The sequence below is a fragment of the Oreochromis niloticus genome, linkage group LG23 (assembly GCF_001858045.2).
Source record: "Oreochromis niloticus isolate F11D_XX linkage group LG23, O_niloticus_UMD_NMBU, whole genome shotgun sequence".
Taxonomy (NCBI): domain Eukaryota; kingdom Metazoa; phylum Chordata; class Actinopteri; order Cichliformes; family Cichlidae; genus Oreochromis; species Oreochromis niloticus.
Genome location: NC_031986.2, coordinates 39247223 through 39262657, shown reverse-complemented (window position 1 = coordinate 39262657; position 15435 = coordinate 39247223). Strand labels below are relative to the sequence as shown.

At 39.2% G+C, this 15435-nt stretch overlaps 1 protein-coding gene across 1 annotated transcript; it reads left to right on the top strand.

The window, feature by feature from the left end:
- Positions 1–1732: 1732 nt before the first annotated feature.
- Positions 1733–15272, top strand: LOC100704760 (mucin-5AC). Its single transcript, XM_003439723.5, has 5 exons — positions 1733–2053; positions 5857–6084; positions 9802–10230; positions 11399–11553; positions 13628–15272. Exons 1-5 carry the CDS (start codon positions 1984–1986, stop codon positions 13667–13669), a joined length of 924 nt encoding a protein of 307 aa, XP_003439771.1. The 5' UTR covers positions 1733–1983; the 3' UTR covers positions 13670–15272.
- Positions 15273–15435: the final 163 nt, after the last annotated feature.

Here is a 15435-nt window from a genome sequence, read left to right as displayed (position 1 = left end):
TTATGTCTTACTAAACTGTTTGCATCATCACAAGGTTAAATTATATAAATCGTCCAGAGTTTCCCTTTTGAAGCCATTAACATTAAATGCGACAGTTTCCTCCCTAGATAGATTGTGAGTGATGGAATACACGTCTATGCACACATACTACCAATACTACTACTACTACTACTACTAATAATAATAATGATAATAATAATAATAATAATAATAATAATAATAACAGCACAAGTTACCTTAATTTAAATATACCGAATAATTAACTAGTTGTCACAGGATGAGACTCAGGGTACCCTGGACAGGTCGCCAATCTGTCGCAGAGCCAACCATTTACACTCACACCAGGTAATTTAGAATCACCAGTTAACCTAACTGCATGCACTTCTTTGCAGGGAAGTTGGGGTATCAGATAGAAGATACAAACTCCATACAGAAAGGCCCAGGACTGGATTTCAATAGAGGGTCTTCAGCATCACCATGCCAGCCTGTGTTTTCAAACACATCTTAATCTTTAGGTTTTCAAGCAAGTTGTGCTTCTTAAACAATGGCTTTATTTCTTTTACTGAACTTGGCTTGCAAATCCATTCATTCATCCATCTATTCATTTTCTTCCTTTATCCATTCCAGGGCTGCAGCTAGTTGGAGCCTATCCCAGCTATCATATTAGGTTTATTATTTTATATGCAAATAAAATATATAATAGACCAATATATCTTTTTCTAAGTGCATATCATACGATAAATTTTATCGTACAAAATTATTGCCACACATCACTGTCAACAGATAACTATTTAAAACATATATATGTAGTGTGCAAACAGTAATAAAAACAAAGCCATCCAATTCAACTGAAGAAAATTGCAGTTAAAATTGAATCAGGAGTTGTAGGACATCAATGACTCACAAGTCTAATCTTATTTAAACCAGTGAATCAGCAGTAGAGTTGAGAGCCCTAACCCAGCCCTAACAATCCTCTGTGTATATGTTTACTATTCTTCATTCCATCCCCAAAACAGTTTAATATCTTAATATAATTCTATATCTATATGAAATGAGAGAGACAAATGGCTTTCAGTTTTACAGTCCAACTAGAGCAGTATGTTGCAGTTTACGGTTTGGTCGGTTTGATGAATCAACTTTAAAGCAACAGCGCCCCCATGTGGATGAGAAAAAACCTTACAGTTTGCCTTAAAAATCACAAAAAGCGAGAACGTTCTTATTTTTATCCCGCTTTAGCATAAAGTTATAAACCTAAAGAACGAGTAAAGCTTTTTAAAAATGTTGTATAGCTCAATCCTTAGTGAGACAATGATTTAACATTGTCCCAGTTTAAACACGGATTTGTTGCAGATTTAAAGGCGTCAATAAGTCAAACATTACGAAAACATATTATTTAAAAAACGAGAGAAAAAAACTGGGGTAATACATATTATACAGCCAGTGCAATATTACTAAGGTATCACAGGCATTTGAGGAAGTAACTTGTATTTTTAAATTAGGTATGAATGGAGAGGGAAAAAAACAGGGCAGAAGAAAAACAACGTTAGAAGTTCGTTGAAGTGAGTAATATGGAGCTTAAATATTAACCATAAATAGCAATGTAACAGATCTTTAATACATTTGTGATTTGTGTGGCTCGTGTTTGCGTCGTCGTTGCCCTGTGCGCTTGTGCGTCACAGACTCGCTGACTATTTTGAACCAGGAACACGTGGCACTGGTTCTGGAGAGAGAGAGAGAGAGAGAGAGAGAGAGAACACACCACACACTCCTCCCTTAACTTTGTCCCTCCAGCCACGCACACACTGTTAGAGCTACTGTTTCTCCGCAGAGGGTAGGACACTAAAGCGGCCTCGGGTTTTTAAACTGTTTCGTGAAAGTCTGCAGTCCGACTGTGGACAAAAGCGAGAGAAGTCCTGGGTGAAGAAGAGGAGAGGAAACCACGCTTGTGTAGTCATTTTCTTACTGCGTCGCCACAGGACACAGATGATGGAGACCAAACTCTGGATTGCCCTTTGCGCGCTTCTAGTGATTCACTTGGGATCCGCTGCACACGGTAGGGGACAGTTTATTTTTGTATGCTACATGCCCGAACTTTGTGCTTACATCGCCTAAAAAGTAAACATAGCGCCAGATTCCGCTCCGTCTTACTCGCCAAAACTCACCTGCTGACACTTGTGATGTTGTTAGAGCAGAGATTAGTGGCTTTATTAGTCATGTCTGTCCGGCTTTAAAATGACAAAACTCACCTGGGTTTAAAGGATGAAGTCAGTGTTGTTTTGTTTTCATTTTACGCAACAAAGAGACAGTCAGGTTGTTATTTTATTTATTTTAGTTCCTCCTTTTTTCTAGCTCACGCCAAACTCGCTTTTACACTGACCAGGTTTATTTTAAAATTTCTACTCCACATCGTCGCCTCTACTTTTTGTTCAAGCAAGCCACATTTGGTCTTGCACATCACTTCCTCTCTTGCTCCCGCTCCCCTTCTTCCTCTTTCTGCTTGCATTACATTAACTCACCTCTCACACATCCTGTCTTTCTCTCTTAACCCACCTTCTGCTTTTCCCCCCCTCCTACCTGTTACAGCCCTTTTCTCTCCTCCTCCGGCCTTTTCTTTTCTTTCTTCCATCACCACCTCTCACATAAAAGGACAATGAGACTGTTGACATTTGAAAAGATTTTATTGGGCTGAACTGTCCCTTCAGCTCCTCGAGCTGAAATTCAAATGAATAGGAAACAGCACGGCTCCACTGGAGAACATTTATTGGCTGTAAATTAGCAGGAAAAGTACATTGTGATAAATGACACCTCTAATTATGTGCAGCAGCACACTGTCATTTTACTGAGTTCCTACTAATTGGCTTGCCTCTGCAGTACACTATGCAGACTTTATGAAGAGATTTTAAGCAGTTCAGTGGTAACAGGTTCAGTTTTTACTGTATGCGTTAAACAGAAGGAAGGGGGTGATGGCAGGTTATTAGCATTCACCATAAAAAGCCCCCTGAGTTTTCATAGCAAAGAATATGAGCAATGCTGCATTCATATAGCCTTCTTTTGTAACTAATCAATCAGATCTTTTCTCCTGTGGAAAACACAAGTTTTAAATAAATAAGAGTAACACAGACAGACTATTTAAAATTAGATCAAAAGTAAGAGTATTTTCAGTAACTGACATGATGCTTCAGTCAGCATACCTATGCAATAAAATGCACACAATATAACAGAGCTGGGTACAAGTTTCATTTGTATGGTGTCATATTTACTCAGGAAAAGAACTACAGATAGAGCATCTTATGAAGCAGAACTGTGATATAAGTTAAAGCTCTCTCTGTGCCTGGTTTCAAAAAGGCTGTTTTTGATAGCTTCCATTTACAAGAAATCCCTTTGTTTCATTTCATTGAGCTTAATTTTTAATTCTGATAAATTCCCCGAGCTGGATAATTGTGAAGTTTTACTGGGAGGGGTTTTTATGGTGCAAATTAGTTTAGGACAGAAGTTTTTGCCTGCAGTGTGTAACATGCATACACCAGATAAGTTCGCTATCATAAAAAATAACAAAACACCTATAGTTAGTTTAGGCTCTCACATGTGGTGTATTCGACGGTAAAAGAGAATGAGAGCCAAAAGCATGGTAGGCAGTTTGAGTACAGCATGTGCATAGCTGTTTGTGTTTAGCTCTTTCAGTTTCACTTAATAAAAAGCTCACTTCAGTAGTATTGGCTCAAATGTCACCAGAACCACTTGCTGAGAAAACAGAGCTTATGATGTGTCTCAGGCAGACTGTATCACAGTATATTTTTCCAGCAGTGCTGCAGCAGCAGACATCTGTTCACAGAGAAACTTTTGGCTGTTTCTCTCGCTGGCAGGGTCAACAAATGGGCAAAAGCTATCTCCCCAGGTACATGCTGCATTGGCCTGACAGATTGTGAGTAAGCCCTTGTAATATCTAAAAAGGGGCGTGTGCAATGGTGGAAACAGTGACTCTCTTCATGATTTTACCCTGCAAACACATGCATGTACAAAAACAGACATAGCCTACTAGACGAGACCTAGGAAGCTCGCTAATGGAGCTAAAGTGAGGGAACAAGGCCAGCATTATACAGCCAAGCACCTCTGTCTATTTATGAGTGTGTCTGTTTTGGTATCATTTAGTTCACACAACTCTCTCTTTCTCTGGGTCTGTCTGTGTCTCTCTGCCTCGCTCTCTCACTGTGTTTACTGATGAGCTGTGTGACTGATTATGGCAGTAATGAAAGGCATCAGGGCAGTGTGTTATGGAACGGTAATGACTTTACATTACATTAGTGCTCTGGTCTTCATCAAAGGAGGGGAGAAACTGAAATGGAGCCTTGTACAGTAGAGATAAATGTGTCAGCACAGAGGGGGAAAAGAGAGAGAGTGCAAAAGACTGAAGGTCTTCATTAGTTCACACAACTTATATGGCCTGTAGTTGAAAGTGGCAGTCAAACTGTGTGCATTTTTTTTTTTTCGTGCGGCATTGTGACTGTGCACTTTAGTTAGCGATTCGCGACCTATAGGTTAGAGTTCATAAAAGGATGGAAGGTTAAACTTGAGTTGGTAAAACACTTTTTTTTATATATATATATATGTACTTTTAATACTGCATGGTTTGGCATATCAGCCTTCTAAAGATGTCTCCCAAAAGGGAACCTCTCACACTGGCTAAGCTAATCACATCTCTACAGGTCACAAGTAGGTTTACTTTGATTTACTTTAAAAGGTCACATGCGAAAAATGGTTGGGAATTTATGGCTCCTGGTGCAAAAGAAACTCTGGACTTGCAAAACAAAAACAACTTGATATCCTAAAAAGTTGACTCTGTTCGTCTGGATGTAGCGTTTTCGGTGGGAGAAACGTTTCGTCACTCATCCAAATGACTTCTTCAGTCTCAGTGAGACTGAAAACGTTACATCCAGATGAACAGAAGCAACTTTTTGGGATTTCCTTACCTGGATGATTCTCTTTCCAAATTCTTTAGCCAGACACTAAAACCTTGTTTGATCCAGGGAAGCTGGTCGATAATTGTTGTGATGATTTTGAAGCTTTACTCAGGACAGATACATTTGCATATAAAGCACTATGCAAAAGTTTGGGGCTCTTTAGACTTTTGGATTCCAGCAGTAACATGAGAGGGCATCTGATGGGTTTTATCCCAGACATATAATGAGATTTTTGAAGTGCAACCTGCTGCAACGAGATGAACAAGGAGTTTTGGAGCGGATGTTGCAACCCCCGCAAATCTCTGATCTCAAGTAAACAGACGTTGTGAAAGTCTAATTTCACAGAAGAACCAGGTCAAGTTGTCCAAGATGCTGAAAAACCTCCTTGCCAAAAGCCAACAACTGGGGTCATGCGGAAACTTTGTTTGTTTTCAGTTTATATTTCGATCGTGTAAACAATATAAAAAAAGTTATTTATGAAAAAAGAGAATTAATCCTGTAAAAAATTAAGTGAAATACACTCCAACATTGCTCCACTTTTTTGATTTTGTTTACATGTTGAAAAGAAGTGAGAAGTGCACACTTATTTAATAAATGAATGAATAATAATATTAATAATGTTATTTATTCAAAAATGTATTCATGCCATTATAACTTGTTAATACCTTACTGTTGTTGCTTAAGGTGTTTGCACAGCTGTATGTGTGCATGTTTTAATTTCAGTATCCATTGTTTGGTTGTTTAAACATTAGCCTGTGTTGACACTGAGTTGGTATGATGGTTTTGGAGTGTGAACACTTCCTGTTGCTTCATATGTATTTGGAATAATGAACAAATAATTTGTGACTTTAAGGATATTAATAAGATGACACATTTGCTTCTGTCCTTACTTCTTCAGGTAATGGGCATACTCCTACCCCTTCTTCAAAAACTACTCCTAATACTGTTCAAACTACAGGGGCTCCAGTTCTGGACCATATGTCTACTTTGGGCCTGGACCCTGCCAGTCATTCAGGGAGCACCCCAGCGACAAACAAAAGTCCCAGTGGCACAGATAGTGTGAGCAGTAGCACAACTACAGAAAATACAAGTATCCCCATCACAGCCGAACCAAGGAAAGATAATGGTAAGCATGCACCTCCAAATTCTTACTCCTGCGCTCACTTACAAAACATGATTGTAGGCTAAAGTGTTCAGGAAGTAGCCTGATATTGGAAACTTGCAACAAACTGTGATGCGCTTTTGTGGTTATTGTTTCTGTCTGTTTGACGTTTGCCAGTACGGGAAGTTTTGTTACACTTCAGAAGAATTTATAGGAAGCACAACAGCAGGTGGCTCAGAGTTGAGGAGCTATATTTAACAGAGTCCTTATCACCGTTTTCCATGTCCAGAAGTGGGCCACAAGGCTAGTGACAGGGTTTAAGTGTTGACTGCGATTCCACAAACACAACACAGGAAGAGACAGAGAGCTCAATTCAGACTTTAAAGAAACAGAGTACAGAACAGGAAACGCCACTAAATGCAAAGATGATGCAAAGCAGTGAAGAAGAGCAGTACAAAGAAGCTGTGACTAGCTTAACTGTATAAGGTGCAATTTGATTGGAGAATAAAGGCAAAATATAGTTGGAGAAGAGCTGGGAAAAAGGTGATTCAGATGCCACTGAGGTGAGAAGTGATTAAATGCTGTGCGACTTTTCACATGGGGGTGAGAAAGAGAAGTGAAATCCTCTCCCCCAAGACAGACAGAACGCTCTTTCCTTGCCTTTCTCACACACACGCACACACACACACACACACTTGGTTCACGCATAAGACTTCTAATCAGTAAATCTGTAGGCTGAGTACCTTTTTTTAATACGCAATTACTTTTTGTAAAAAATAGCAATTATTATCATTTACATGAGTCAGTATCTCTGCAGGATTTAGGCCAGCAGATAGCTGTGGTTATATGTTTTCATCCAGGCTCAGACATATTTAACTTTTAAGTCATTAGCACTTACCTCAATACAGTGGAAACAAGTGAATTTTCATTTTTAGTGCTCGTAGGTTATACTTAGCATGCTCATGCACGTAATTATATGCTACCACTGTGATTCATAAGTGTGGTGTGAATATCTGTAGCTGCTATGCTGATACACACAGCTGTATATCTCCGTAAGGCCAAATGAGCAAAATATTTTAATTTAACTGACTGTGTGTCAGCTGCTAATCAATAGATGAATATAAGCTGTTTAAAGTTAAATATAGACAAAGTAAGGCACCAAGTGTTAGAGAGCCTCTGTCCTGTAGCCTCACAGACGTAATCAGAAGGGGAAAAAAACTTAAGTGATACATTTGATTCTGATATTTATTTAATAGCTAATAATTATTCTTGTACAAAATTGCTGTTTACCATTTGTGAAACATAGCTGAAGCTGAAAAGCTTGTTCGAGGTTTTCCCAGAAAGTTGATTCTGTTCATCTTGATGTAGCTTTTGCAGTGGGAGAAAGAATTCGTCACTCATCCAAGTGGCTTCTTAATTGAGCACGCATCAAGACATTTTAACCCACTTTGGCAGGTACTGCCTAAAGCTAGTATTGGAGACTGAAGAGCTCACTTGGATGAATGACGAAATATTTCTCCCACTGAAAGCGCTACGTCCAGATGAACAGAATCAACTTTTTGGGATTTCCTTACCCAAAGATTGTTCCAGCTTTTGTTTCTTAAAGTATATGCTGACCTACTGAACACAGCAATTACAAAACTGCACGTTATCCAGGATGTTGCTGCCAGAGTTTGAAGAAAAGCAGATCAGATAATTGCTGTTTTACATAATCTACCATTAAAACTGAATTGAAGTCCTTAATTCACTTAATGGGCTTATCTGCTCCTATAGCGCAGACTTCCTACACTTTGTGGACAGAAGTACTGGGCCACCTCCATATTCCATCTGTAATAGCTTGCCATGAAGCTCATGGTGCACAGTTTTTGTGCTGATGTTAAAGTCAGAGGAGGTCTGGAACTACTGAGTCAGCAGAGCGCTGCTGACTTCTATGCCCTGTGCTCCTCAGCACTTTGTGATCCCACTTTGTAACTTTACATGGTCTCTCACCTTGTGGCTGAGTTGTTGTAGTTCTTAAACACTTCCTTTTTGCAACACATTTCACAAACTTCCACCTGTAACACTGGCATCCTATTACAATGCCACACTCAAAATCAGAAAGCTCTTTAAAACAACTCATTCTTTAAAAAATGTTTGTAAAAGCAAACTGCATGGCTGGGTGCCTGATTTTGTACACCTGTGACAGTGGGACAGAAAACATCTGCTCAGCACTTTTGTCCATATAGCGTGCCACAATATGATCTTACAAATAGCTTAAAATCCACACTTTTAAGTATTCATAAGGTTTCACCCTGAAGCTTTTGGGTGCCAGTTTTAGTTATCATAGACCCAGAAGTATGAAGTCTTCTGTCTTTAAATATTACTTTTACCGAGCCTTTTAGATTAAAAAAAAAAAAAAAAGCAGCAAAGGAAAATACATTTTCGTTTTGCATGTGCATATTTAATTATATTTTAAGAAAAAAATATTCTATTGGAAATAACTTTGAAAGGTGATAAGGTAAATTAATTCACTGATATTTAGCATGTATAATAGATAACATTTGCTTCATATGATAGATAGCAAGTCTTGTTTAGAGTGATTTATGGTAAACGTTAAATTAAACATGCTTTCAGCACAAAAGTACTGCCGAGGCTGATGAGAACTGCATTACATTAGCAGATATGTGATGATGGCACCACATAAAAGTTAAACGATCATCAGAGTAATTACATTTTATCCTGTACAAAATTGAATTCCACAGTTCTCAAGAGATTTCACCAGCCACGATCATTTCATTTCTCCAGCCTCAAGCGGTCACTAAAGTTTTCAGGAGACAGCTTCTGAAAAAAACATGAATACCTGAACGGATTTCATGGCAGTCTATCGAAAAGGTGTGAGAGTAGCTGAAAGTCATTTGAACCATCTGTTTTCAGAAGAAATGACCTTATTCCTGGTCATCTAATCTTTTTTCTTCGAAAGAAAATACAGTAAAAAAATTTTTTTTTAAAAAAGTACGATTTCACAGTAATATGAAACAAATTCATTTATCTCCAGTGTTTTGCTTACATTCAAATATCATTCAGTCTTGTTAAGATATTAGATCTGCTTCTTTAACAGAAGTAGATCTAATTTTCTGACTATTTCAGGAAAAACATATTTGAAACCATATGCTTCACCATTATGGATTACAGTAAGAGGATTTATCTGCATATCTCTGTCTCCACCCTTAAGCCCCTGGATGATGTTTATCCTCAGGTTTATATGGATTTTATATGAATAAATCTTATTTGTGTAAAAGGTATTATAGGCATATGTTTTTATATACTGTAAGGCTCTTATTGGCAAGCTGTCATTTTGCAGACTGGTTCTAGAGGCTCGTTTAGTTCTTTGGCTATCACTGCAAGCCTTTTAAGTCCATACTGAGCTTGGAAAAACTGCTCTTATCTTCTATGTTTAGACCACCTGGAACTCTTCACCATTTACCATTAAAATAAATAAAACCACTTCCTTTGTGAATTAATAGTAATAGTTACTGTTTATATCATTTTGTGTAATTTTAAATAATCAATATAATTATAAATAAAGGCTAGATTCACTGCTTTTTTTATTTTACAAAGTAAAATAGGTCAAATTAAATTAGGTGTGCTGGCAGAAATGTAAACACAGGAAACTAAAGGCATGACTGCTGCATGACTTGATTTTTTACCTGATAGTATTACATAATTTTAACAATAACATTGTCTCTCCCTCTCTTTCCATAGTAACCGACAATGCCATGAAGACCACAATAGCAAAAAATGAAAACACCGCAAATAAGGGACTTTCACCTTCTCAGAGCAACCCCACCACAGCTGTTCCCACTAATACCAGCACCACACACGTACTGCACACTTCTGCAGGTGCACCGGTCACCCCGACTCCCTCATCAAATCAAAACGCATCAGAGCATCCGAGTCAAACCAAAAAACCCCGTGCTACAACATCTGAACCACCAAAGCCTGAATCTAACACTACCGCCGCCACCAACACCAAGTCAATCGCAGCTTCCAGCAACACCTCCCAAAACCCCTCCACTCCCCAGCCAAAGACAAACACTTTACAGTCCGACAGACAGTCCACCGCCGCCCAGCCTAGCAGCCAGACCAGCTCCCATGCCAACAACCCATCACAGCTCAACGTGGACGGGGACGGTAAGTGCATAATACCTTCTGTGCTGGTGTATGAATTTGTTCTTGACTGTTCACTTCCAGGATATTGACAGAGCCAGAAGTGAATTGGCTTAACAACAAAGGAGATGCTGTTCTTTGTTTCCAGCACAAGCCAGTCCTTGGCTGTACACACAGAGACACAAACACACACCACGCAACCCCCCCCGTTTACATCTTCTACAAGCACTGTCACCACCAAGCACTCCACAATCATGGGTTTGTTTGAGAAAGGGACAGAGGCAGTCATGGGACTCCAGCCTCAAGATTTCTGTTTTTCTCCTTTTTGTCTGTCTCTGTCTCTCTATTTACTAAATGATTTATATATGAACAGTTGCTCTCTCTGTGCCCATACAGTCCACACAGGGTTTAGAAACCATTCATTTGAACACGTTGAAAGTACTTTTACCAGACTATAGGTGCAAAGAAATGAATAACTGATTAACTTTTCTCAGTTGTCAAGGCTGCTTGACTACAGTTTAAGTGTAAAATTCTCTCTGCTTGTCTCACTCTGTGTGGTTTTATTAGGTGCTTGGCACCTTGCCTCTTTCCATAAGCCAGAGGAACAGCAAGCATTCATGGCTCTGTGGTTGTTGTTACTTTTGACCAAAGGATATTAAAAAAAACAGCTAAGTTTACAAAACAGTCTTCCATAGCAACATTCATATACAGAGATGCCAGAAACGCAGATCTGAAATCCTCCTGCCCAGAAATACTTAGCGGAAAGAAACAACAAACAAAAGGTCAGGCTAGTCTTTGAAATTAAACAATAACCTGGGAGAAAATGGAAACATACTTCATGTGCTGTATAAACTGCTCTAGTTTAGTTTGAAAAGGTCTTAAAATGATACCTTAATAATAAAATGACTTGCTGATTTTACTTGTTCACCGTAAGTATCGTTCTGGCAAGTTTAAACATCCTGTTTGACACTTCTGTCCTGAGCTTCATGATGAACACTCAGCAGGCTCATGGAGTGTCTATATATAGTTCTAACCAGAACTTCAAATGACTACTTAAAAAGTTGTATATTTATAGTGTTTAGTCAAAGTCAAATCCTCCCTAAACGCTGCATTGCCAGCATGTTTACTCGGGATACAGTGTGGTAATAGAAAATTGGCCCCAGCTGATGTGTCTCTGGTGTTTCTTGTCTAGGGGCGGCCCACAACTCTCCTGGATTAGACCCCCTCCTGGCTGGTCTGGTATCAGCCTTCATCATTGCTGCTGTCATCATCACTCTGCTCCTCTTCCTCAAACTGCGCCGAAGAGGCAACAGGCCGGAGTTCCGCAGGCTGCAGGACCTACCTATGGTGAGCTCACCCAGGCAACACTGGAAAATATTCAGCCTGTCAGATGTTGTTAAGCACAGATGTGTTATGCACTCTTAGTTACAGTTTTCATTTGGCCTGACTGGAGATGTACCTCTGCTGCTGCTCTTCCTAATATAGTTAAAACTCACAGCGTTTCCTCAGGCTTCTAATATAGGCCTGGGAGTTTGAGGGTTATTTCTAGGGCTTTACGTCTTTGAAACCACACGTTGTTGTGTAATAATGCTGCTATTACTACTGGGACCGTTTTGGACTTTACCATCCACAGGGCTTTTCCATTTGTGCCTTTGTTTCCTGACACTCTTCTCATGCTCATTCTTTCCGATGTTGCTGCTGCGATTGCTGGCATCTTTTGTTCCTTGTTAACCACCGCTATATCTGGCTGGTTAGCCAGCATCAGCTTGTCTGTCTAGAACTTGAAGTCTTACAGAACATTTGCTCTCTTGCTCTCAACCACTTTCGGATGTGCCTTATTGAAAATTCTGGGCACAGATGTTCCTGTGCACAATCCCAGACACTTGGCTATGTCTCTCAGTGTGAGCTGCAATGGCATGCACCTTCTACAGTATTCTGTCTCTTGGGCTTCTTTGCACAGTCTTCACTAGGGATGGGTATTGATAAGATTTTCACGATTCCGATTCCATTTTCGATTCTGTTTAACGATTCGATTCTTTATCGATTCTCTTATCGATTCTTATTTTTAAAAAGGAGAACACTAAGGTCGATTAGCTTAGAACTTTGTTTTATATCTTCTCTTTGAACAAGATAGAAATTTAGGAGTAACATGGCCTTACGAACCCAACAGTGAGATCTTAAGAGATCCACAGCCTACGGCTCTTCAATGGGGTGTCACAGGGTCCCCAGGAAAAAAAATTGTAAATGTAAAATAATGAAATAAATATTCTTCTGTAGCAATAACAAAGTATAACATAAATTATTCTGTAGCAATTACACAAGAATATCCAGTAATGTCCCTGCCTACAATTAAACACATTCACTTACCGAAAATCGGGGGCATCTGCTGTGGCAAATGGGTGCAAGCCTTTGACCACAAACTTAGTCACTGCTCGCTCGGTGACATTCGTCTATCCTGGCCTGAAAGGAGACGCTACCGGTAGACTGCAGCGAGAACTGCCAGCCAGACTCTGTCTCTCTCATCATGGTCACCTAAATGCACAGTAATGGCAGGTTTTGTAATAAGGCAGATTGCGCTAACATAATATGCACTGTTAGTTGATTATTTATCTGCCGCATTAACGGGAGAGGACGTGCAAACGTTACCGCTGCTGCTGGGTTGAGATTCACGAGTCCGGAGCGGAATTAAAAACACGACATTCATTTAAGGTTATGGCGTGTTTTGTGAGCAAATGCTTTTGCATATTCATAGTGTTTCCTCCCTTAAATGAAATATCTACTTTGCAAGTATTGCAAGTTGCCCCGTTGTCATCCGTTCTCGTAAAGTATAACAAAACTTTTGAGCGTTTGAGCCACTTAGGCGCCGTGTTTCCTGCCAGGTAAATGACGCTCCGCAACGTGGTGACGTCATTCGGGGTGACTGGAATCGATAAGGGAATCGTTTGTAAAAATGGCAAACAATTCCAAGGAATTGAAACAGTGGGAACCGGTTCTCAACAAGAACCGGGTTTCGATACCCATCCCTAGTCTTCACCTTTGGTCCTCCTGTCTCTGTTGCCTCTGATACTTATAGCCTGCCATGATTTAAGCCTATGTGTATGTATACACCCCCAGCCCACCCTAGGGCTTTGGTCTCCTTCTTCTGCTGCCCATAACACCCTGTTAGCAGTTATTCCTGCATCTTCCTGAAGGATTCATGAGTGCTTTTTACTCTATAGTGGCTTCCAAAGTCCAATAGTCCCTAAGACAGGAGTGTTAATAATATGAGCCAATAATAAAGCTATTAAAATGTTATAATTTGCTGCCTTATAACAAAGTGATTCCTGAAGTTCAACTGTATTGCATAAAGAAAGGGCAAAAGTTTGAGTATGACTGTGTAAACATAGGTGTAAGCATTTATATCGTTCTCTTTTTCTTGTAGGATGATATGGAGGACACACCTTTGTCCATGTACAGCTACTGATGAAGGCACAATTGGATGTTTGATGTCCAAATACCCTCGTAGAATCCAGAATCAGGCCACTGTGGTTGGTGAAGTTAGTCTCTCTTCCTTAATCTGCACCAAACAGAAAGAATCCTGGGTAGGTGTAAGCACATTTCTGGATTGCTTTAAGTTACCCAGATCATTGGCAAAAGGATCCGATTGAAACTGCAATGGACAATGAAGAAAATATCCATGATGTTGCCTTTTGGATTTTTTTTCTAAATTTGTCTGTGATCACAAGTGTTCCCAATTTTTCATCCATCCATTCATTCATTTGTTCATTACTGTAAACTTCACATTATTCAGCCTGTCTAAGGTGGCTGGGGTTGTGTAATATATTTCTCTAGAGTTTAAAAGAGATTGTTTTAAAGCAGAAGATCATCCGACATGGCCATCGACTGAGCCTCTCCTACTGGCTCACTGGTTTAATGTTGCTTTACCAGTTAAAGTCTGGCAGAAATAAAGGCCAGCAAGCTAAAGAGAAGAAATAAACAAAACAAACCACCTGATTATAGTGTTAACAAGGTTGCACTTTACTTTTTCAGGAGTGGAGATTAAAAAAATAAGTAGAAGAATTTTCTGTGTATTAAAGATAAGGTTTTTGTGTACATAGGCAGCATAGCTGGGTGAACGTTTGTGTGTGCAAGTGTGTTAAAGAGGCATGTATGATGTTTTGGAGGCATGGGAGGTTTTACTTAACTTCCTTTTTTTTGTTACCTTAATGGTCTTGCTGGCTTTTTTGCCTGATTTTGATATGTGCAGTGTTTTAAGTCCAGGAGAGAGTGCCTTACACAATACACGAACAGCTTTTAATGTATATTGTTTTCATATTCCACAAAAACTAATTTCCAGATTAAGTAGGCATTTCCAGTAACCATTTAAACACACGCTCTGAGGACCAGGTGGCTGCATTGAGTCGTCTGTGTTTGAAGATTAGCCTCAGGCATGTTCACTGTAAGGCACTCTTTCATACAGTGACAGTTGCAGACTGATGTGCGTTAGTGGCCTTTCCACACAGTGTTTTGCATTTTCCTGTGTATTGTAAATACTACTGATCTGCATCAAGCAAAAGAATACGGATATAAAACACATGTGGGAAAAAATATAATGGGTGGAAATGTGACATACAGGACAACTGAATCGCCCACAATGACACAAAACACATTTTAACTACTCTTTATTTAGGAAAAAAAACCCTTGTCCACTGATACAAGTTAAATTCTGGTCATGCTGGTAAGTTTGAGCTACAGCTGTGTTGTGGTTTAGTATTTGTGCCACAGATAAAAGGAAAATGAAAGAAAATGTGTGTAAGGCCATAAAAGATTCAGTGATCTTTGGCATAAATTCTACACTTCTAATTCTCATCAATCCGCCAAAACTAATTCCTTTATTTGGTGAGAGTAATGGTTACGCTCTAACCATTTTAAAAGATCTAATGTATAATTCAGTCATCATTTTTAAGTCCTGTATTGTCCATTTCTGTACATGCTAAACGAATGCCGAATGCTTTTCCTGAGGCTTTGCTGCCAGATGTGAATTATTGGACTGGTGGTGATTTATGATTAAAGATATTTTAAAACCATCCGCCGCATTTCTCGAATTTGCACTTTTGGCTGTGTTATTCCAACTTGTCACTTCAGCACCAAAGAAATCACAATGGAAAAAGAGTCTCTTCTTTTAAAACAGACTTTTATTTTTGGAGACAAAACGTAAAACATTTCTTTTACAGATCTTGAATAAAAGAA